The sequence below is a fragment of the Momordica charantia genome (genome assembly GCF_013281855.1).
Source record: "Momordica charantia cultivar OHB3-1 chromosome 4 unlocalized genomic scaffold, Mcharantia_2.0 BLBB01000004.1, whole genome shotgun sequence".
NCBI classification, from domain to species: Eukaryota; Viridiplantae; Streptophyta; class Magnoliopsida; order Cucurbitales; family Cucurbitaceae; genus Momordica; species Momordica charantia.
Genome location: NW_028275162.1, coordinates 2354039 through 2375478, shown reverse-complemented (window position 1 = coordinate 2375478; position 21440 = coordinate 2354039). Strand labels below are relative to the sequence as shown.

Genomic DNA, 21440 nt, shown 5'->3' with positions numbered 1-21440 from the left:
TAATTAAATCACTAATGATCCCCTGTTTTATTCTGATTATTTTTTACTAAATAAATTAATATATTTTTAAATGCATTATCACTTTTACTGTTTTTATTATATAATTTAGAAATTACGTGACTACTAATGGTTTGATCAATTTAACTAAAATAAAATATCTCTTAATATAAAACTCAAATTCTAAACAAATAACATTTACCGCTATTTAAAAAAAAAGAAAAAGAAAAATGGAGTTTCATTATATAAAACATTAAAAAAAAATTCCATTTGTTTTAGAAAGAAAGGTAAGAAAAGTTTATAAATTTAAATTAAATATATTTTTTTCTCTAAAATACCGCAATTTTTTTTTAGTATATTTTATATATCGTAAAGTTTTCTTTTTAAAAATACAAATTTACTTTACACAACTTTTGGGAAATTTTTATTAGAAATGGTGGGACCCAGCTTGAAAGGAATTCACACGAAAAAAGAACCCTATAAATACAGCTTAACAATAGCTCCTCCGTTCAAGCTCAGACCGGCCAGTAGTTCCCCTGATCTGGAATCGCGGCGGCCACTGCTCTGCAACTAGCGGCCCATTTCCACTTCCGACCACCGCCGTCTTCCGTCCGATCCGGCGCCGGCGTTTGAACCTTGAACTGCAATATCATAAATGGACGCCCGCCGCCGATCGACGAAGTCGACGACCACGACCAAGGTGAAGGTGAAGGCCGTGGACGGCGATTCTCCCAAGGCGTCGGACGCTCTGGCGCTCCCTCTGTACATCACGAATGCCGTTTTCTTCACGCTCTTCTTCTCCGTTGTGTACTATCTGCTCAGCCGCTGGAGGGAGAAGATCCGCAACTCTACTCCTCTGCATTTCGTTACTCCCTCCGAGATCGTTGCGCTGGTCGCCTTAGTTGCGTCGTTTGTTTACCTCATCGGATTCTTCGGCATCGATTTCGTTCAGTCCTTGTTTCTCCGTCCTTCGGCGGACGTGTGGACGTCGGAGGACGACGATGAGCGTGCCATTGTTAAGGATGACTCACGCAAGCTTCCGTGTGGTGCAGCGCTTGATTGTTCTGTTCCTGCACAAGTTCCGCCTCCCGTCGCCGCAGTACCGAAGGTGGTTGATCCGTTGACGTTGCCAGCTCCGATCAAGTTGAACGAAGAGGATGAGGAGATCGTTAAATCCGTTGTGGCCGGGACGACTCCGTCGTACTCCCTCGAATCGAAGCTCGGGGACTGCGCGAGGGCGGCTGCAATCCGCCGCGAGGCGCTACAGAGGATTACCGGTAAGTCTCTCTCTGGTCTGCCTTTGGACGGCTTCGATTACGATTCGATTCTAGGGCAATGCTGTGAGATGCCGATCGGGTACGTCCAGATTCCGGTGGGGATTGCTGGACCGCTTCTGCTCGATGGGAGAGAATTTTCAGTTCCGATGGCTACGACCGAAGGATGCTTGGTGGCGAGCACCAATAGAGGATGCAAGGCCATCCACCTATCTGGAGGAGCCAACAGCGTGTTGTTGAGGGATGGAATGACCAGAGCTCCGGTGGTGAGATTCGCCACCGCCAAGAGAGCTGCTGAGTTGAAGATGTTCTTGGAGGAACCCGAAAATTTCGACACTCTGTCTATGGTCTTCAACAAATCTAGCCGATTCGCCAGATTACAGAACATCAAGTGCGCCATTGCCGGCAAAAACCTCTATATGAGATTCTTGTGCAGCACCGGCGACGCCATGGGTATGAACATGGTCTCGAAAGGCGTGCAGAACGTACTGGACTTCTTGCAGGAGGATTTCCCCGACATGGATGTAATCGGCATCTCTGGTAACTACAACATTTGATCTGATTTTCTTCCCCCTATACTCGGAATCTCGTTTCAAACTTCAGATTCATAGAACTCATATGAAATTCGTTTGGTTATTAATAATTTAGGAAATTACTGTTCGGACAAAAAGCCCGCCGCTGTGAACTGGATCGAAGGAAGGGGCAAATCGGTGGTTTGTGAAGCCATTATTAGAGGTGACGTGGTGAGGAAGGTGTTGAAAACAAACGTGGGGGCTTTGGTGGAGCTTAACATGCTTAAAAACCTTACTGGGTCCGCCATGGCTGGAGCTCTAGGAGGATTTAACGCCCACGCCAGTAACATTGTTTCTGCCGTTTACATAGCCACTGGCCAAGACCCTGCACAGAACGTGGAGAGTTCTCACTGCATTACAATGATGGAAGCTGTGAATGATGGCCGTGATCTTCACGTATCCGTCACCATGCCTTCCATTGAGGTAATTCTTTTGCTTTTCCCACCTTCTCAATACTGATTCACGTTAAATCAAAGACTCTTCTATATGTGATTTGGTTCTTGCTATGATTTGCTAACCATTTAAACCTTAGAAGTTCTAAAAGAGCTCCATTATAACTTATGCAGAGTCAAGTGTAGATGTGTGTATAGATCCCTATTTGAATCTATAGGTCGGTGGCTCAACGATGGGCTTCAAAATAAGTATAGATCTTTCCAAAAATGATCCATCAAAAACAGTTTCTAATGTTAGAATGGTTTGTTATATGCAAATTTTATAGTCTAAAAGAAAATATTTAATTGAAAGTTCACTCCCATTCTTAAATTATAAGATGAGTCCTCTTTCTGGAAGGTCCAACTTTAAAAAGTGTCCGAATCTTCGAGATCATTCTAAGATCTATTAACACAATGCTGAAACTTTGAGGATGATAGGTAACAAAGGTTCAAGGCTTACTAGAACAATTTTTTACCATTCATTGATCAAACATGTAATTTACCCAGAAATAATTGGTGGGGAGGAACCAAACCGATGAAATCTAATAGTTCAAGGACAAAAGAAACTTTATTTTGTCGTTTTGAGAAGAATAAGTAAAGAACAAGAATGATGGTTATAGAGTCTGTACAAAGACTGAAAAAAAGGGGTCATCTGGCTTGGCCTCGCTGTTCCTGCCCACATGTGGCATATAAAGTGCATTGAAATTTGTTTGTCCTTTGTGCCGTGCAGGTGGGCACCGTTGGTGGGGGCACCCAATTGGCTTCCCAATCCGCTTGTCTGAATCTGCTGGGAGTGAAGGGCGCCAACAGAGACGCACCAGGCTCCAATGCCAGGCAACTGGCCGCCATTGTTGCTGGTTCTGTGCTTGCAGGAGAGCTCTCTCTCATGGCTGCCCTTGCCGCAGGCCAGCTAGTGAAGAGCCACATGAAATACAACAGATCTAGCAGAGACATGGCCAGCGTTGTTCCCTCCTCCTAGTCCCCACCGCCACCGAGCTCGCCGGAGCCAGCCACGCCGGAGGTAGGAAGAATTAAGAAATAATAATGTATAAAGCAGAAAAAGGAGAAGGAAAAAATAACTAGTAAAAACAGTGCTTCTTTTTTTTTTCCCCTTCTAGAAAACACAGTATTGTTCTGTTCTTTTTGGTTCTGTAACTTGTGTACGTTTGTAATTCTTTGTTGTTTTGTGTTTGGTTCTGTGTTTAGAGTTTGTTGGGATTAAAAGTGTGTAGGAATTTGTTGTTCATCCTTGGTGGCTGGAAACAAGTTTTAAGTTTAGTGGTCTGTTTGTTTTGGGGGTCTCTTTTCCGTGGTGGGGATCCTCAAAACTTGTATAATGTTTAAAACAAATATGCAAGCTCTTCTTCACAAATGCTCTCATACTTTTTTTCTTCTTTTTTCTGAATAAATTTTACTGGAAGATTTATTCAATAAAAATACTACCAGATCTGATCATTATTGAAAAATTGACAATTCAGTATTTATTTTTTATTTTTTATGTCAACATGTAATGGTTGGAATAAGATTGACAGGACAAGAGGGCCCTTGACCTCACTTGTACTAAAAGAAATTCATCAATTACCTTTGTAGGGTCAGTGTTCAAGTCAAAAAAAGAGAAAAAAGCTAGAATTATGTTTGGTTAAATAAGTGTCAATTTCTAATTTTTAAAACTGTTTTTTTTTATATTAATAGATATTAAAAGATTGAAGTAGGACAAATTTTCAAATAGTAGTTTATGGATTAGGTCATACAAATTGGATGAGTTTCCAATTCTATGGATGCCCATTTAATTCCTTAATTCGAAATATGAGTTATTTTCAACTAAACTAATGATATGTAATTTAACATCTAATATTATATTTCTACTCTGCTTAATAGACATGTACTTATTTTCTTAACGTCGTTGAACTCGAACATTACAAAAAACTAATATCATATCAAATATCTTACCCCTTTTTTCAACACACCAGCTTGGAATCCATCTAGAGAGGTGGGGTAGAGAAATAAGCGAGGCTTTTTCCAAGGACTTTATTGTGACGGACCTTGAATCCAATAAGGAGTGGGAACACACAATTGATACCTTACCCTTACCTCTAAATTACATATATATAAATATTAATAAAATTGTAAGGTATATATTCAAAATTTTGGTTTTTTTTTAAATTATTGTAATACAACATTTATTTTCAACTTTATTTTTTTTCTATAATAATATTATAATTAAAACAAATGTGATAAGAAATCCCTAGTAAATTGGTAGGCATGCAACTTAGAAAAGAGAATTGAAAAGACGAGTGAGACTTCTAATATACATGGCCTAGACATAAAAACCGTATTAAGGCCCACAATTGGCCAAAACTAAAGACAAAGTATGGCCTAATTCGGCCAACAATGCTATAGACCCAAGTAACCCTACTAAATAAGTGTCGATTTTAGAAGTTGTCGATTTTTTTTAAAGAATTAAATTTTGTTGATACGAAGCGAGTGAAAGAAAGTAGTATAGAAAAATTTTTCCCTTTATAACTGCTAAGCTATATTCTAAAAGTATTGAAAGAAAAAGAAAATTGTTAGAAAAACATTTGGTGTCAGATTCAATCCCTATAATTTAATTTAAGATACGTACTACCAAATATGTTTTTTTTTTCTTTAACAAAGCTAAAAAAATATGTTTTTTCTTCCCTTAATTTTGTTGAAAAATGTCATATTTATGAAAACCCAATCTGATTGGAGGACTTGCTGACCAAAATTAACCGAATTAACCGTCCATTGAAGAGCCCTCAAAACTGTGTAAAATGTTTTCCTCCACGAACACAAGAATCCTTAAAATCCGCAAACGGAAACATCCTAAACTTAGGATTCGATCAATTTGGTCTTTCTCCGACGACACACCCACCGTCCGATCAACCTCTCTGCCTCTCCCTCAATCCTATGCCCCTGTTTCCACCATATGATCTCCTAACTTCTTGGAACATTGCCCCACCAAATCCCCTCCCCATTCTCTCACCAAACTTGTAATTTCAACCACATTTCCCGTCCACTGTTCCCGTCGGAGCTGAAAGCAACTCTTTTTTTCTTTTTTGTTCGTGAAATTTGAGGTTGATTGTGGAGTTTTCTTCTTCTCATCTGATCATGGGTTTTTACGAAGGATGTTTTGATTGAAACCAGAGGAAAATCTTTCGAGGAAATTAAGGGAAGAAGAACATCTAACAATAACAATGGCATCTTTAACCAATCAACCATCAAAGAAGGCCATTCGCAGCCCCGGCGGGTCTAATAATTCTACGAGCAATCGGGGTTCGGTTGGACAAACGGTTAAGTTTGCGCGAAGAACCTCGAGTGGCCGTTATGTTAGTTTGTCGAGAGAAGATCTCGACATGTCAGGAGAGGTTTCAGGAGATTATATTAACTACACTGTGCATATTCCTCCGACACCAGATAATCAACCGATGGACTCGTCAATAGCCACCAAAGCGGAGGAGCAATATGTCTCAAACTCGCTGTTTACTGGCGGATTCAATAGCGTGACGCGAGCGCATCTCATGGATAAGGTGATAGATTCAGAAGTGAGCCATCCCCAGATGGCTGGAGCTAAGGGCTCTTCGTGTGCCATGCCGGCTTGTGATGGCAAGGTCATGAAGGATGAGCGTGGCATCGATATCACCCCTTGTGAATGCAGGTTCAAATTGTCATTTTCAAATTAACTTACATTTTTAAAAGTTACTTAATTCTGAAAAAATTAGGTTAACGCTGATTTTCGTTCCAGTTAAAATGGAAATTTACTTTAGAAATAAAAACTTTAACCAGTTGAAGAAATGGTGATTTGAAATTGAGAAATGATTTTAAATTCTTTATCTTGTTTGGAGCGAGAATGATTTGAAACGAATTAAATTAAATTTCAAATTTGTTTGGATGTTCGCTGGAATTGAAAATAAAATAAAAATGTTTCTGGACTTTTAGTTTAAATTTATTAATTATAATTTAAAATATGACGAGGTTAAATAGGTAATTTATTTCGAAATTCTATGAAATCTTGCAAAATCCGATCATTTTGATCCGGAAATTTTCTTAAGCAAAAATAGTAAGATTTCGAATCATTCAAAATCATGTGGTACCAAACAGTGGAATTCATTTGAAATCCATCACGATTTTGAATTCCTTCAAAATCCAAGGTACTAAACTGAGCATAAAACAAGATCTAGACATAGAACCTCTCGTCCATTTATAAAGGCTGTAATAGACATATATAATAGTTAGTCTAATCTCTGAACATCTAGAAATAAGTTACAATAGGAGTTAAATCTAGTTGCTTGGTACGCAATTGAAGCACCCGGTGCACCTCAAAATTGTGTTTCATTTCATTTTAGGCTGGGAAGAAGTAGAATAGCTGGATCTTTTTATCTTCAAGTTTAATTATATTTTTAAACTAATCACTATTATTTTTATCACCATAAAACCCAATTGCTTCATCCAAACAAGTTATGATTTATTTTAAAAGAAACTAGCTTCGACGAACTTGGAATGTCTTTTACGTACTACTTATGATAGTGTATGCTTGTACTGAGGTGCAACATTATGTGTATCCAGGTTTCGAATATGTCGGGATTGTTATCTTGACGCCCAAAAGGACACAGGGCTATGTCCAGGATGTAAAGAGTTATACAAATCAGCCGATTATGATGATGATCCTAATGAATATTCAGGAGGAGCATTACAATTACAAGGGCCAGACGGGTCTAAAGGCGGGCAAAATATGTCAATGATGAAACTAAACCAAAGCGGAGAATTTGATCACAATAAGTGGTTGTTTGAGACAAAAGGAACTTATGGGGTTGGTAATGCATATTGGACACCAGAAGATGGCTATGCAGATGGTGGAGATGACAAGTTTCGTGATGGGGTGATGGAGTCAATGGATGCTTCTTGGAAACCGTTGAGTCGAACGTTTCCAATCCCAGCAAGCATCATCAGTCCTTATAGGTACTTTAGAACATGAAATGACAATATAGGAGTTCGAACATAGAGCCTCCTGATTTGATACAATCGTAGACAGGATTAAATCAACAATTATGTTATTGTTTTGCAGGTTGTTGATTTTGATTAGACTTGTGGTGTTGGGTTTCTTTTTGCATTGGAGAGTGAAACATCCAAATGAAGATGCAATATGGTTGTGGTTGATGTCAATTGTTTGTGAAATATGGTTCGCTTTTTCTTGGATTCTTGATCAGGTTCCGAAGTTGTGTCCCGTCAATCGTGCAACTGATCTTCAAGTGCTTCACGATAAGTTCGATGCACCGTGCCCATCGAATCCAACAGGTCGTTCCGACCTGCCTGGAGTTGACTTGTTTGTGTCGACTGCTGATCCTGAAAAGGAACCTGTTCTTGTCACTGCCAATACGATCTTATCTATTCTTGCCGTTGATTATCCGGTGGAAAAACTTGCTTGCTACATCTCTGATGATGGAGGTGCCCTGTTGACATTCGAGGCCATGGCAGAGGCAGCGAGCTTTGCAGATTTGTGGGTACCGTTTTGTCGTAAGCACGATATTGAGCCGAGAAATCCAGAGAGTTATTTTAGTTTAAAAGTGGATCCAACTAAGAACAAGAGTAGGTCAGATTTTGTGAAGGATAGAAGGAAGATCAAGCGAGAGTACGATGAGTTTAAGGTACGAACGAATGGGCTTCCTGACTCGATTAGGAGGCGATCAGATGCTTTCAATGCGAGAGAGGAGATGAAGATGTGGAAGCACATGAGAGAAACAGGGGCCGATGCCATGGAGCCGATTAAGGTTCAAAAAGCGACATGGATGGCTGATGGCACCCATTGGCCTGGAACTTGGGGTGTCTCTGCTAGTGACCATTCTAAGGGTGATCATGCTGGAATTCTTCAGGTATAAACAAATCTCTATTTGATTTAAGTATGACCAAAATTACTTTTGTCGTTATCAATATCTTTTTCAATAGGTGATGTTGAAGCCTCCGAGCCCCGATCCATTAATAGGGAGCACGGACGAGAAGATCATAGACTTCAGTGATGTAGACACTCGTCTTCCGATGTTCGTGTATGTGTCTCGAGAGAAACGACCCGGATATGATCATAACAAGAAGGCAGGTGCCATGAATGCACTTGTACGAGCTTCAGCCGTTTTGTCAAATGGTCCTTTCATTCTCAACCTTGATTGTGACCATTACATCTACAATTGCAAAGCCATTCGCGAAGGAATGTGCTTCATGATGGACCGTGGGGGAGAAGATATATGTTACATTCAATTCCCTCAAAGATTTGAAGGTATTGATCCTTCTGATCGATATGCCAATCATAATACTGTCTTCTTTGATGGCAACATGCGAGCACTTGATGGCATACAAGGTCCGGTTTACGTTGGGACTGGTTGTATGTTTAGGCGGTTCGCGCTCTATGGTTTCGACCCGCCGCAACCCGATAAGATTAAGCATAAAAATAATGATCAAGCAGAAACACAACCTTTGCAAGCCACTGATTTTGATCCTGATCTTGATGTGAATCTACTTCCCAAACGTTTTGGCAATTCTAACATGTTGGCTGAGTCAATACTGGTTGCAGAATTCCAAGGTCGCCCTCTTGCTGATCATTCTGCAGTCAAGTATGGACGACCGCCTGGCGCCCTTCGAGTTCCACGTGAACCGCTCGATGCTGCAACGGTTGCTGAAGCCGTCTCGGTCATTTCCTGCTGGTATCATCAACTCGACTCAACTAAAAAATATAACTTAATCATACATTTTAGTATATTATGTTTAAAAATTTTCTATTTAGTCCCTTATTTTAACCTACTTCAATTATACCCTTTCTATTATGTTTCAATTATCATATTTGAGTTTGATATAAATTTAGAGAAACAAATATGCCACCTAGGTGATAAAGTAATTTTCTAATTCAGGCTTAAAATTTCTAAAAAGTTAGTAGACATTTGGATTTTTTTCTTTCTTAGGTGGCTTAATTGTTCTTTCAAATTTCTAAAACTTGCCTAGTATCATGTCACATAAGTTTAACATAGAGTCACATTTGACATCTACGAATGAAAATAGTACAATTTAAAAATAGGTTAAGATAAAATTATGTAAACTTTTTAAACACTATGGACTAAATTTAAAAAGAAAAAAAAAAATACACATGCATGCATACACAAATTAACACGCTGCTTATTGTCGTCTTTGACTTTATTTAATAGGTATGAGGATAAAACCGAATGGGGGGAACGAGTGGGATGGATTTATGGCTCGGTGACAGAAGATGTCGTTACCGGATACCGTATGCACAACCGTGGATGGCACTCAGTGTACTGCATTACCAAACGTGATGCTTTCCGTGGATCAGCTCCAATCAATCTCACTGATCGACTCCATCAAGTGCTCCGATGGGCGACAGGTTCGGTCGAGATTTTCTTCTCAAGAAACAATGCATTGCTCGCTTCTCGACGCCTTAAGCTTCTACAACGTCTCGCATATCTCAACGTTGGCATTTATCCCTTCACTTCGATCTTCCTCATCGTATATTGCTTCCTCCCCGCACTCTCCCTCTTCTCTGGCAACTTCATCGTTCAAACACTCAACGTCACATTCTTGGTCTACTTGTTGATCATAACAATCTGTCTAATCTCCCTAGCCATCCTGGAGGTGAAATGGTCAGGCATTGGGTTGGAAGAGTGGTGGAGAAACGAACAATTCTGGCTCATCTCAGGTAAGAAATAAAACATCCATCAACACATCCTAATATTCATAACATATTTTAAAGTCTTTTCATAAATTTGAGAACTTAACATTTCTATTGACATGAACCTTCTCATCTTTAATTCCAGGCACGTCTGCTCACTTAGCAGCTGTGGTACAGGGCCTGTTGAAGGTCATAGCCGGGATTGAAATCTCATTCACGCTTACATCAAAGTCTGCCGGGGACGAGAACGAGGACATATACGCGGATTTGTACTTGGTGAAATGGACTTCCTTGATGGTTCCTCCCATAGTGATTGCCATGATGAACATAATAGCCATGGGAGTGGCATTCTCAAGGACAATTTACAGCACAGTGCCCCAATGGAGCAAGTTCATAGGAGGGGCCTTCTTTAGCTTTTGGGTTCTGGCCCATTTGTACCCTTTTGCAAAAGGGTTGATGGGGAGGAGAGGGAAGACACCAACAATTGTCATAGTTTGGTCAGGTTTGATAGCCATTACACTTTCTTTGCTTTGGATAGCCATTAGCCCACCAAAATCAACTACTCCTGAAGCAGCTGTGGGAGGAGGAGGGTTTGAATTCCCATGAACACACACAAAAATTCAAAAATAATAAAACAAAAAAAAATACATATAATTGTGGAGGGTATTTTAGGGATTTGGAGCTTGGTGTGAATTATGGTTTTTTTAGTCTTTTTTTTTTTGGGGGGGGGGGGGGGGGGGGGGGGGGAAGATTTGTGTGTAAAATGAAGAATATAAATGTAATTGTTTTCATGTAATTGCAGCTTCACCAAAGGATAATTAACCCTAGGCTTTATGAATAAGCTTTACTGCTACTGATTTTCTTTCTTGTATTTTTTTTGTTCATTGTAATTTTTGTTTCAATATCCTATGGAATAATAAGGTAAATAATGAAAAGGTTGTGAGTTTGGTAATGGGTTTTGTTTTTGCTTTCTATGTTCTTATAATCATGTTTATGTTAAGGGTAAAGACTTCTTTTTAAGTGGAATGAGAATATAAAACTTAAAAAATAGTACTCTATTATCATTGGAAGTGAAAAAATCCGATATTGATCATAGAATTCATTCAAAATTTCACACATACGTTATGCTGGTTATGTTGTTGAGGTTCAGTCACTTGTTAGGAGACGTTCTCTATTTATATTTTAAAAATAGTATGGTATTGTCAATTTTATGTCTAACAACCGTATGTTTCTTCCACGGATAAAGATTTGGTCTTTATGTAGGTACTATATTCATGTCTCCTTTCAAGAAAAAAAAACCTAATAAATATTTTCCAAACCATTAAGTAGGCTAAGCTTTTCAAGGAAGGAAGAAAGAAATTTGTTTGACTCCGCCCATGATTACGGTCTATATAAAGTTAAATCAACAGTAACAAGACGTGGGTGAGAATGAACGGTAGTAATGTCGTTGAGATGCAAGCATAGTTATATAGGTGGTCTACATAATTTAAACTCATCCCTTATAAATTTTGATTCTTTTGGACCAATGGACCAATCCATGATGGTTGAAGATTCACATTCATTTTATTTTTATTCAACTCCCAACTTTTAAAACATCTACTCTAATCTCTAAATTTTAAGAACAATCTTTATAATTAAAGTTTGAACGTCGATGTTGATGAAAATGTGAAGATATCACTTTTATAGAAATGTCAATGTTTTGTCATGAATATTTATTTAAAAAAAATTAATAATAAATATTTAATATTAATATTAATGTTATTTTTGTGCAATACTATGAAAATATTGATTTGTCTCTCATGTTAGAAATTCACGAGAATATCTACATGGATGAAAATTTGAACCACATGAATTATATAATTTCAACTTTCATGAATTCAAGTACGATAAAACAATCTTTTTATTTATACTTTGGGAATTGAAATACATTGAAAATGGAACAAAAATGAAAATCTTATTTCGATCCCTAAAAAAAAAAAAAGATAAATAAGAAACATGAAATACCAAATCCCTCGTGAAAATGATTATTCTTGAAACAATTCAAAAAATGAGTTTTAAATGAAAATAAAACAAATTTGAAAAATCAAATAATAATCGCAAGAGAAATAAACAGAAACTGAAATTAAAATTGATGGAATATCAATTCTCAATGTAATCCTATTGCGTCCACTAATTCGGAATTTCAATCTCGCGTTTTCTGATGGCATGCGAGCATTTGAGAAACTAAATCGGCGAACCAGTGGAACAAAACCTCGCAATTTTTGATTTTTGATTTTTGATATTTTTTGGAGCCTTCGGAGCTGCGCTTCCATGCGAAGAATCCATCGCCAACCTCTGAACTCTCACCGTTTCTTCGCGATCATCGTCCAATCTTCCACTTCATCCACGGTATTCCAATCTTTTCCCTCTTTTTTCATTTTTGCAACCCTCTTCCCTCTCCGCTCCTAATCAAACCCCCAATCCCCCCGCCTCTTCTGAATTCCCGGCAAAATTCAATTTCATTGTTAGGGTTTTTCTCCCCCCAAACCCCACCAGCCGGAGCCCCGCACTGGGTTACCCTTCGTTTTCGCTTTTCGTGGTTGTTGATTGGGTCATTTCTGTGAATACTTGGAGTGTTGATGGTCTGAATTGATTTTTGGTTTGTGGGTTTTGGTTGTTCTTGCGGTTGATTTAATGGGTACTGTGGCTCGCTCTCGGATATGAGATGAGATGGCTGGGTTCAGTTGCGAGGTGTTTCTATAACACAATGCAATAATGGTTTTGAGAAGGTAGTTGTCGATGCTGAGTGACTGAGTTTGTGAAATAAGTTCTAATTGGACGGTGCAGAGTTTGTGAAATAAGTTCTAATTGGACATTTTCTGCTTCACATGGATAATGAGGTGATTGAATTTGATATTGGATTGGGAGGAGGCAGTGGGAGAGAGGGGGATGACTATTCTATAGCTATTGTACACCATTCCATGGAGGATGAGGAAATGGTTGACAGTCCACCTTTGAGCAGTCTTGGTGGTGGCGCTGGCAGTGGTGAGATATATCTTCCTGAGGGTGATCTTTTGGATCTAGAACCTTATGAAGGAATGGAATTTGAGTCTGAAGAGGCTGCCAAGGCCTTCTATAATTCTTATGCCCGTCGTGTTGGGTTTAGTACTCGTGTCAGTTCCTCCCGTCGGTCTAGGCGTGATGGAGCAATTATACAAAGGCAGTTTGTTTGTGCCAAAGAGGGCTTTAGGAATATGAATGAGAAGCGAACTAAAGACAGAGAAATCAAGCGTCCTCGAACCATCACCAGAGTGGGTTGCAAAGCATCCTTGTCTGTAAAGATGCATGATTCTGGGAAATGGGTTGTCTCTGGATTTGTTAGAGAGCATAATCATGAGTTAGTTCCTCCTGACCAGGTGCACTGCTTGCGGTCACATAGGCAAATATCAGGTCCAGCAAAGACCTTGATTGATACTTTACAGGCTGCTGGGATGGGTCCTCGTAGGATTATGTCAGCACTAATAAAAGAGTATGGTGGAATCAGTAAAGTTGGATTTACAGAGGTGGATTGTCGAAATTATATGAGGAATAATCGCCAAAGGAGCTTGGAAGGGGACATTCAACTGCTTCTGGATTATTTAAGGCAAATGCTATCTGAAAATCCTAACTTCTTCTATGCTGTTCAGGGAGAGGAGGATCAGTATGTGGGCAATGTCTTTTGGGCTGATCCAAAGTCTCGGATGAACTATACTTACTTTGGTGATACTGTTACATTTGACACTACCTACAGATCAAACAGATATCGTCTGCCCTTTGCTCCCTTCACTGGGGTGAATCATCATGGGCAGCCTGTGTTGTTTGGTTGTGCTTTTCTAATAAATGAATCTGAAGCATCATTTAATTGGCTGTTTAGAACGTGGCTTTTGGCAATGTCTGGTCGCCCACCTGTGTCAATTACTACGGATCATGATGCAGTAATACAGTCAGCCATTACACAAGTTTTCCCTGAGACCCGTCACCGTTTCTGCAAATGGCATATTTTCAAAAAATGCCAGGAGATGTTGTCTCATGTGTTCCTCAAACATCCAAGCTTTGAAGCTGACTTCCATAAATGTGTAAACTTGACTGACTCCATTGAGGAATTTGAGTCCTGCTGGCTGTCACTTGTTGACAGATATGATCTCAGGGATCATGAGTGGCTTCAGACAATTTACTCTGCTCGGAGGCAATGGGTTCCGGTGTATTTGCGGGACACTTTTTTTGCTGAAATGTCTATCACCCAACGAAGTGATAGCATGAATTCATATTTTGATGGATATGTGAATGCTTCAACCAATTTGAGTCAGTTCTTCAAACTATATGAAAAAGCTCTGGAGAGTCGGAATGAGAAAGAAGTGAAAGCAGATTACGATACAATGAACACCTCTCCTTTTCTGAAGACTCCATCTCCAATGGAAAAACAGGTTTCTGAGCTCTACACCAGGAAGCTGTTCTCAAGGTTTCAAGAGGAGTTAGTTGGCACGTTAACTTTTATGGCATCGAAGGCTGATGATGATGGGGAAATTATAACTTACCAAGTCGCTAAATTTGGAGAGGATCATAAAGCTCACTATGTGAAATTTAATGTTTTGGAGATGAGAGCAAGTTGTAGTTGCCAAATGTTTGAGTTCTCAGGTCTTCTGTGCAGACATATCTTGGCTGTCTTCAGAGTGACCAATGTGCTTACGCTCCCCTCTCATTATATATTGAAACGATGGACAAGAAATGCCAAGAGTAATGTGATACTAGAGGACCATGTTAATGACATCTATAATAACTATCTTGAATCTCATACTGTGAGATACAATACCCTACGCCATGAGGTTTTTAGATTCATAGAGGAAGGAGCAAAGACTGTCGATACATATACTGTGGCAAAGGATACCCTTCAGGAGGCTGCAAAAAGGGTTGCTCATACAACACGGAATGATGGCAAAATTTCTACAATAAATGGGCGAATTAAAGTGGACCCTGTAAATGATAGAAGCTATACAAATCATATTAGTAGCAGGGATCACGACGGGAGCTTGGGTAAAAACATGTCTGAGGTAGGAGCTTGCTTTCTATTGTATCTCCTGGTTCTATTCTTTTATTTGATTGGAATTTGTTATTAGTGATTTCTAGTATCGAAGAAAAGAGGAATTTCTAGTCCCTTTAAAATCTTAAAAATTTAGTATTGGAGTTTGTGACCGCGTTCTTTTCAATCTCGGTTTTTACACTTATTGCAACCTATCAATTTTTTTTAACAATATTGTTGGTTGGATTTTACGATACACATAAAAGCTTGATATGATAGAATCTGCATCTTTTAAGTTCCAGCTCTCTCTGCATTTCAGTAGATTTTGAGTTTCAGATTACTTCACAGTCCTCTGTATGATTTCTTTTTTTAAATCTTGGGACTATGTTAACCATGTTTGGTTATTGTTTTCTCTTAATCTTGGATTTATCTTCCTGTAATGAACTTGCAGATAACTCCAATATTATTTCATTAATTTTGTTAAGGTTGATCGCACGTGTGCCCATAAAACAATGCATCTGTGTGGTTTTCTTTTCCAACTTTTTGTTTTTCCTCCTTTCACCTCTCCTTCAGATTATTTTACTTCATATTTCTAATTTCTGGATGCATTTCTATAATGGACCTTTATTTAAAATTTCATGGTGAACAATGGGGACATGCATGATTGTATTCTACGATCTTTTTTTGTTCATCTCTTGAAATTTTCTGGCAGGATGACTTGGACAAGAAAATCAATGAACTTACCAATGAGTTGGAGTGTACAAATCGGAAGTGTGAAGTTTATCGGTCTAACCTTTTTTCGGTGCTGAAAGATATTGAGGACCATAAGTTGCAATTATCTATCAAAGTGCAGAACATAAAAATTAGTATGAAAGACAGCATTTGAAGGTGTGACAGAAGTACATATATAGTGAGTCTTTGCCTCATCTGAATACCAAATGTTGTGTATTTTTAACCTTGGTCTCATTGAGAAGTATGTTAGTTCTGGAAATGTAAATTTGCTTCGCATCGAGTAATCGGTGCTCCTACATCTGTATGTTACGATTAAGAGGTGATAGTTTCTTGGTTTACTGTCTCTGGAGATGGATGACCACATTTTCATTTTCATTGCAAGATTTTTCTGGCCATCCAATGGATCTTCTTAGAAGTATGATACTCTCTCAGTGATGCCAGAAACATGCAGATCTTGTTAATCTTCTTGTTCACCGATTTGAGTCTCCAAAGTGTAATCGGAAACTACACGTAATTGTTGCTTCCCGATTTCATTCATATCCTTACTTTAGTTTGTTATGATTCTAATTTTATCTCATTCAAGTTTTTCTCCGTTTCTAAATAAACGTTGATCTTGGATTCCTAATTTTGATCTTGTAGGGGGAGAAAATAACTGGTTTTGAAGATAGTGGCAATGTTCACCTTATTGATGGCTAACCTTTTCAGATCAGAATCCATGTTCAGACCAGCATCTTTTTCCACATCAATTTTTGAGGTGAAAAATACTGAGGTGTATATTTTTTCCCTCCCCCCCACCAAGGAAAAAGAAAATTATAAAAATAAAAAAAAAGAACTCTTATTTCTGTCATGATTTGGCTAGAAAATAAGGAATGCCAATTGCTGCCCTTCATCTGAATGTACAGGAAATTCTTTGTAGATTTGGTGGTATTTTTACCATTTTTAGTTTGTTTAGAAGATGTAATTGGCCAGCTGCTTAGTGGTAGCAAACAAAGTAGTTGTAGTTTTATACCATGCCCTTGATCTTCTTTTACATTTCACTTGGATTCTTCTCTTGGGTTTTTTTTTTTTCTTTTTTTTTTTTTTCGGTTAGAGACCCAATTATGAGTTGAAATTGAAACAGGGAACTGAACTGCCAAGTAAAAGGAAACAGAAGAGTTAGTTCTTGGTAGGGACAAGATTGTTGATTTGATTGGAGAGAAGTGGACTGTGTCTTGTTTCACTGGGCCACTGTCCTTAAAACCATCAGACAAATTCTGGTTTTCATTGAATCTTGAAATAGGGACATCCTTATATTCCCCAAAATTTTCCCAAGTCCAAAGTGTTTTACACTATAGTTGTATCCAGATATGTCATTTTTGGTATTGATACATTTTATATTGTGTGTTGATTTTTGTAAATCAGACATGGTTAGCCACATTAACTCGATCTCTCTTATTCTAGTCGTGTAGTGCATCCAGCTTTAGTCGGTTAAAAATAGGTGCGTGGCTAGACTATTTTCTTCGTTGTGCTGCCTGCTTAGGCCCGATTAGGAATATGTGGAAACTTAGCTCTTTCTTATTAGTAGGGGAAGAGAATCCAATCTTTGAAATAAAGCTTAATCTCTCGATAGTATTAGTATTAGATTTCTATAATCTTTTTTTTTATTCGAATTTAAGCTATATATTCTCAAACTTATGCTTTTCGGTCTCAAGTTTATTAAAATTGTGAGGTAAGGTGAGATTCAGTGAATTAAACAATAATGATATGGTCAAAATAATCAAACTAAGGAATTATTTTGTTTTGATGATTATTTTGTATACTACAAAGTCTATTGTAAGCCATGGAATTCTTTTTCTTGCAAATTATTAGTTCTTATCGATTCTAATGTTTCCAAAGAAGGCAATTTCTTCATCTATTCTAAGGAAAAACCATGTTGTGGTCAAAAGAGAAAGTGAAAACAAGAAAGAGAGGAAGATTCTTTTTCAGGGAATCAGTTATGGTCAAAAGAAAAAGAAATAAACAAGAGAAAGTAGTAGACACCATAAAAAATATTTATTACAAATTATTGACTAAAAATATTTATTACAAATTATTGACTATATTTAAGAAATTTAGTGAGTGAAGTGTTATGCTAAAAATTTTATCGAAATAAATAAAAATGAGGGGATCAAAATGGTCACTTTTTAAAATATAAAGACTAAAATGAACGTTTTAAAAGTACATGGATCAAAATGAACCAAAGTCGAAGGCAGAGAACCAACCAAAACAATGAACTTGATCCAAAGCTAGCCAACTTCTTCTGAAGGAAGCTTCTGTTTTCCCTTTTGTCCATTTCAGGTACAGGATAAGCCAAACTTATGCTTTCTCTAAGATGAGAATAAAATCCAAACAAACTTGAAAAAAAAAAGTTCCTCACAAAGAAACCACTACAAATCTCTACAAACAATCACAAGAAACCAAAAAGATCACCAAAATTTCTGATCTGCTGCCCTTTGATTGAGCACAGAAGGGCATATCAGTCCATTTTTAGCCAACTTTAATTAACCAAAATCATTTGGTCAAAAGTTACAGTTTTAGGAGTAATCAGTATCATCATTTCAAAGTAATGAAGTAAACCAACACATTCTTCCATGGAATCAGATTCTAACCAATTTTATCTTCTTAATTTCATCTACTTGTAAATTCTAAGCAAAGTATCTACTTGTGAAGATCAGTGCAAAGAAAAAAACCATTCTTTTTGGTATTCAAAAACAAATTAAACTGAGCTTCTACCTTCCATTCAGCCCTTTATAAATCTATAATTCTTCTTGTTCTTCCCCATTTTCAAACAGATCAAAAAGAGATGAAGATTGAAAAAGAGATCTCTCACCCAATCCATCCATGGCACAGGCTGAAGCTCAACCACAGTGATATCCCTTTTAACTGTGGTGGATGCAATGAAGCTGGGATTGGCTTCAACTACCAATGCCTAAAATGTGATTTCACTTTGCACAAGCTCTGTGCCATGGCATCTCCAAGGATCACTCACCCTTTCTACCCAAAATGCGCTTTCGAGTTCTTCATTTCCCCGCCTAGTGCGGCCGCGAGGTTCTGCGACGCCTGCCGAAACGACGTCTCAGGGTTCGTTTACCATTGTAGAGGTTGCGGTTTCGATCTCCACCCGTGTTGCGGGAACCTTCCCCAAGTGCTTGATGACGGCGAGCGCAACCTCTACCTTAGTATGAAGCTCTCCGGGCCGTGCCACCGGTGCGGAGGTAGGGGACCGGGGTGGTCCTATAAGTCTCAATGCAGGACTTATAACCTTCACTTGTCATGTGTGAAGGAGCTGCTGGTAGAGAGCTGGCAAGCCATGTACCTAAATGTGGACAAGAACAAGGTCAATGAGGCTCAGACAAGGATTCCAAGTCTCAAGGGGACACTGCAGAGCCATAACAGGGGAAGAGGGAAGGTTGAGCAGGGCTTTCAGATGGCCGGGCGTGCTGTTCGGTGTATCGTCTCCGCTATGCTCGGCGACCCGACAGCGATTATAGCTACAGTTGTTGGTAGCCTCCTACCCAAGTAGAAAGGAGGTAGAAAAACAAAACAAAACAAGCAATCATTGTTGTTGCTTGTCTGTGTATTGTAATAAGAATGTCACTAACAAGAGTTGTGGCTTGTTTGATGAAAGTGTTTGATATGTTTCAGCTGAAAAGTTCTTTTCTCCTCTTTTGGCTAATTAGATTATACAAAGTCATTAAGAAGAGGGTGTTTTTTCTGCTTGGTGTAGTTGATGAACTTGAGATTTTATTCAAAATTTTGGAAGATTGGGAGTCACATGAGGCTATAGGCAATGAACACAAGATTTGGCAAACTTGTACTTTTAACTTGGCAAAGAAGAGTTTACAAATCTCAAGGTGATGGGTAGTGTAGACAAGTTAGCTTCGGCTCCAAGGATTTACTAGTCACGAGCAACTGTTTAGAACGATCAACTCGCATCTCGTAGGCAACATGCAGTGTAACAAGAAATTAGTTATTTACGTTACTTAAAGTGATATCGGATTACAAACTTGGAGTTGCTATTCGCTTGTCGATTAATTGGTTGTCAACCAACGTTGTCTATCCCTTAATCAACGGGGGCAAGACAAGACATATCTTCTTTTTCGCAAGCTAGAAAAAGTTAGCTCTCTTGCACATCGTGAGAAAAGTTGAAACTCAAATCCTTGACTTTATCTCCAAGAAGGTCGTAGATATGGATTATAGATTCCATTTATCAAAGGATAATTGCATCAAGGTAAGCCCTGATACGTAAATTATTGAATAAGTCATCTTACTATCAAAGCCACAAAAATCTATATCCAAAGTAAGAAGTAACGAAGAAAAATGTTAGACCCATTCAAACATATCGTTCCTACAAAAGATCAAGTGATAAATATGTGAAAAGAACCTTCTCGCATAGTTCGAAGAGCACTTAATTCAAATAAGAGATGAAATTTCAAGAGTTGCAATATTTTTCGAAACCAATGAAAGATCCAATTTTGAAATTGTAAAAGAATTTGAACATTACACTAGGTAGCATAAATTCAATATGCAAAAACAACTTTTTATTATTTTTTTTAAATATAGCATGAATGAGATTTTTACTTGTGTATTTTATATTGCATTTGAGTTTGAGTTACATGATGTTTAAAAAAAAAAAAAACGAACTGTATTTATTTGTTTTTTTATTTCAATAATTATAAAAGTTGAAAAACCAAATCATCTATCTTTAAAATAGTAATAAATATTTTATTTTAGGTTATTTATATATCTGCAAATACATTTTAAAGACGTGGACGGGTGGCGTTAGCGTAAATATCATGAGCTGCGCTGATTTATTTAGTTTGTCGTGTTGTGGTGGATTAGATGGATTTTCTAAACAAAAATATATTACGTATATGTTTGTTATCTTTTAAGGTTTAAGTTTAATTACTGTACTAAAAAAAGTTTAATTACTATTATTTGTTTTCTTTTAAGGTTTAAGTTTAATTACTGTACTAAAAGAAGTTTAATTACTATTTTTATATTTTTAATTTTTGTCTATTTTAACCTTTATTATTTCAAAACGTCTATTTTAGTTTCTTTACTTTAAAATAAACTATTTTGATTCATTCATTTTCATTTTTAGAAACCAAAATGATCACAAAGTATATAAATCAAAATAGATATTTTAAAAATATAATAATTAAAATGAATAAAAGGTAAAAGTAAAACAAAAGTCGAAAATAGGGACCAATATAATATTTAAACATAAATTTTATTATATGGCTTTAACAACTACATACATTTATTTGTTTTTTTTTTTAATTTTAGATCTTAGGTATAAGAAAATAAAATCCTTCAAGATACTTAATGTCTCCCAACATGTCTGAAGTTTTACAGATAAAAAAATGGAAAGAAATTAACACTACACTTCATAATCACATGCACAAAATATAAATGTTGAATTTTGTTCATACCTGGTGCACGTGTGAGATAGACACTAGGCCGATTCGGAACGTGCTAGGTAAGGAAATATCTACAAATAAAGAGTAGATCCTCGGATACTCAAGTTAGTAAGAATTTGATAGATGCTCTCCAGATAGAATAACGAGGTAAGTATACATTGGCACATAAATGAATCCCTATTTATAGAAGTATGTTGGTGGATCCCACATAGTCGATATTAGACTGTCTGTTCCAAAAGTTAGTTACACAGCTACAGACTGTTGTGAAGGA

The 21440-nt window shown here is 37.6% G+C and overlaps 4 protein-coding genes across 9 annotated transcripts; all 4 read left to right on the top strand.

Annotated features, from left to right (window-relative positions):
• Nucleotides 1-498: 498 nt before the first annotated feature.
• On the top strand, nt 499-3646 carry LOC111007941 (3-hydroxy-3-methylglutaryl coenzyme A reductase). The gene is made up of 3 exons (XM_022280493.2): nt 499-1811; nt 1920-2266; nt 3005-3646. Exons 1-3 carry the CDS (start codon nt 653-655, stop codon nt 3251-3253), a joined length of 1755 nt encoding a protein of 584 aa, XP_022136185.1. The 5' UTR covers nt 499-652; the 3' UTR covers nt 3254-3646.
• A 1616-nt stretch (nt 3647-5262) lies between these two features.
• On the top strand, nt 5263-10661 carry CSLD4 (cellulose synthase like D4). Its single transcript, XM_022279995.2, has 6 exons — nt 5263-5950; nt 6859-7251; nt 7358-8162; nt 8236-8984; nt 9480-9988; nt 10107-10661. The coding sequence occupies exons 1-6, from the start codon at nt 5490-5492 to the stop codon at nt 10565-10567; spliced, it is 3378 nt and encodes a 1125-aa protein (XP_022135687.1). The 5' UTR covers nt 5263-5489; the 3' UTR covers nt 10568-10661.
• A 1446-nt stretch (nt 10662-12107) lies between these two features.
• Nucleotides 12108-17167, top strand: FRS5 (FAR1-related sequence 5). 6 transcript variants are annotated; one of them, XR_015790328.1, is made up of 4 exons: nt 12108-15027; nt 15709-15906; nt 16368-16482; nt 16849-17167. XR_015790328.1 is itself a non-coding variant. In XM_022280167.2 (3 exons), exons 1-2 carry the CDS (start codon nt 12829-12831, stop codon nt 15880-15882), a joined length of 2373 nt encoding a protein of 790 aa, XP_022135859.1. In that variant the 5' UTR covers nt 12108-12828; the 3' UTR covers nt 15883-15906; nt 16368-16765. The 6 variants fall into 6 exon arrangements, 1 of the variants encoding a protein (XP_022135859.1); XR_015790327.1 differs by having other exon boundaries at nt 15709-16238; XR_015790326.1 differs by lacking the exon at nt 16849-17167 and having other exon boundaries at nt 12108-12349; nt 12470-15027; nt 15709-16238; nt 16368-16765.
• LOC111007744 (protein VACUOLELESS GAMETOPHYTES-like) lies at nt 16213-19407 on the top strand. The gene is made up of 3 exons (XM_088123029.1): nt 16213-16238; nt 16368-16482; nt 18539-19407. Exon 3 carries the CDS (start codon nt 18550-18552, stop codon nt 19267-19269), a length of 720 nt encoding a protein of 239 aa, XP_087979155.1. The 5' UTR covers nt 16213-16238; nt 16368-16482; nt 18539-18549; the 3' UTR covers nt 19270-19407.
• Nucleotides 19408-21440: the final 2033 nt, after the last annotated feature.

What these genes read in the sequence shown, in the direction of transcription:
- LOC111007744 (XM_088123029.1), top strand. Translation starts at nt 18,550, where the DNA reads ATGAAGATTGAAAAAGAGATCTCTCACCCAATCCATCCATGGCACAGG.
- FRS5 (XM_022280167.2), top strand. Translation starts at nt 12,829, where the DNA reads ATGGATAATGAGGTGATTGAATTTGATATTGGATTGGGAGGAGGCAGT. An exon ending in TGGGTAAAAACATGTCTGAG is followed by an intron (nt 15,028 to 15,708) that starts GTAGGAGCTTGC and finishes ATTTTCTGGCAG; the next exon opens with GATGACTTGGACAAGAAAAT.
- CSLD4 (XM_022279995.2), top strand. Translation starts at nt 5,490, where the DNA reads ATGGCATCTTTAACCAATCAACCATCAAAGAAGGCCATTCGCAGCCCC. An exon ending in ATCATGCTGGAATTCTTCAG is followed by an intron (nt 8,163 to 8,235) that starts GTATAAACAAAT and finishes CTTTTTCAATAG; the next exon opens with GTGATGTTGAAGCCTCCGAG. An exon ending in ACAATTCTGGCTCATCTCAG is followed by an intron (nt 9,989 to 10,106) that starts GTAAGAAATAAA and finishes CTTTAATTCCAG; the next exon opens with GCACGTCTGCTCACTTAGCA.
- LOC111007941 (XM_022280493.2), top strand. Translation starts at nt 653, where the DNA reads ATGGACGCCCGCCGCCGATCGACGAAGTCGACGACCACGACCAAGGTG. An exon ending in GGATGTAATCGGCATCTCTG is followed by an intron (nt 1,812 to 1,919) that starts GTAACTACAACA and finishes TTAATAATTTAG; the next exon opens with GAAATTACTGTTCGGACAAA. An exon ending in TCACCATGCCTTCCATTGAG is followed by an intron (nt 2,267 to 3,004) that starts GTAATTCTTTTG and finishes TGTGCCGTGCAG; the next exon opens with GTGGGCACCGTTGGTGGGGG.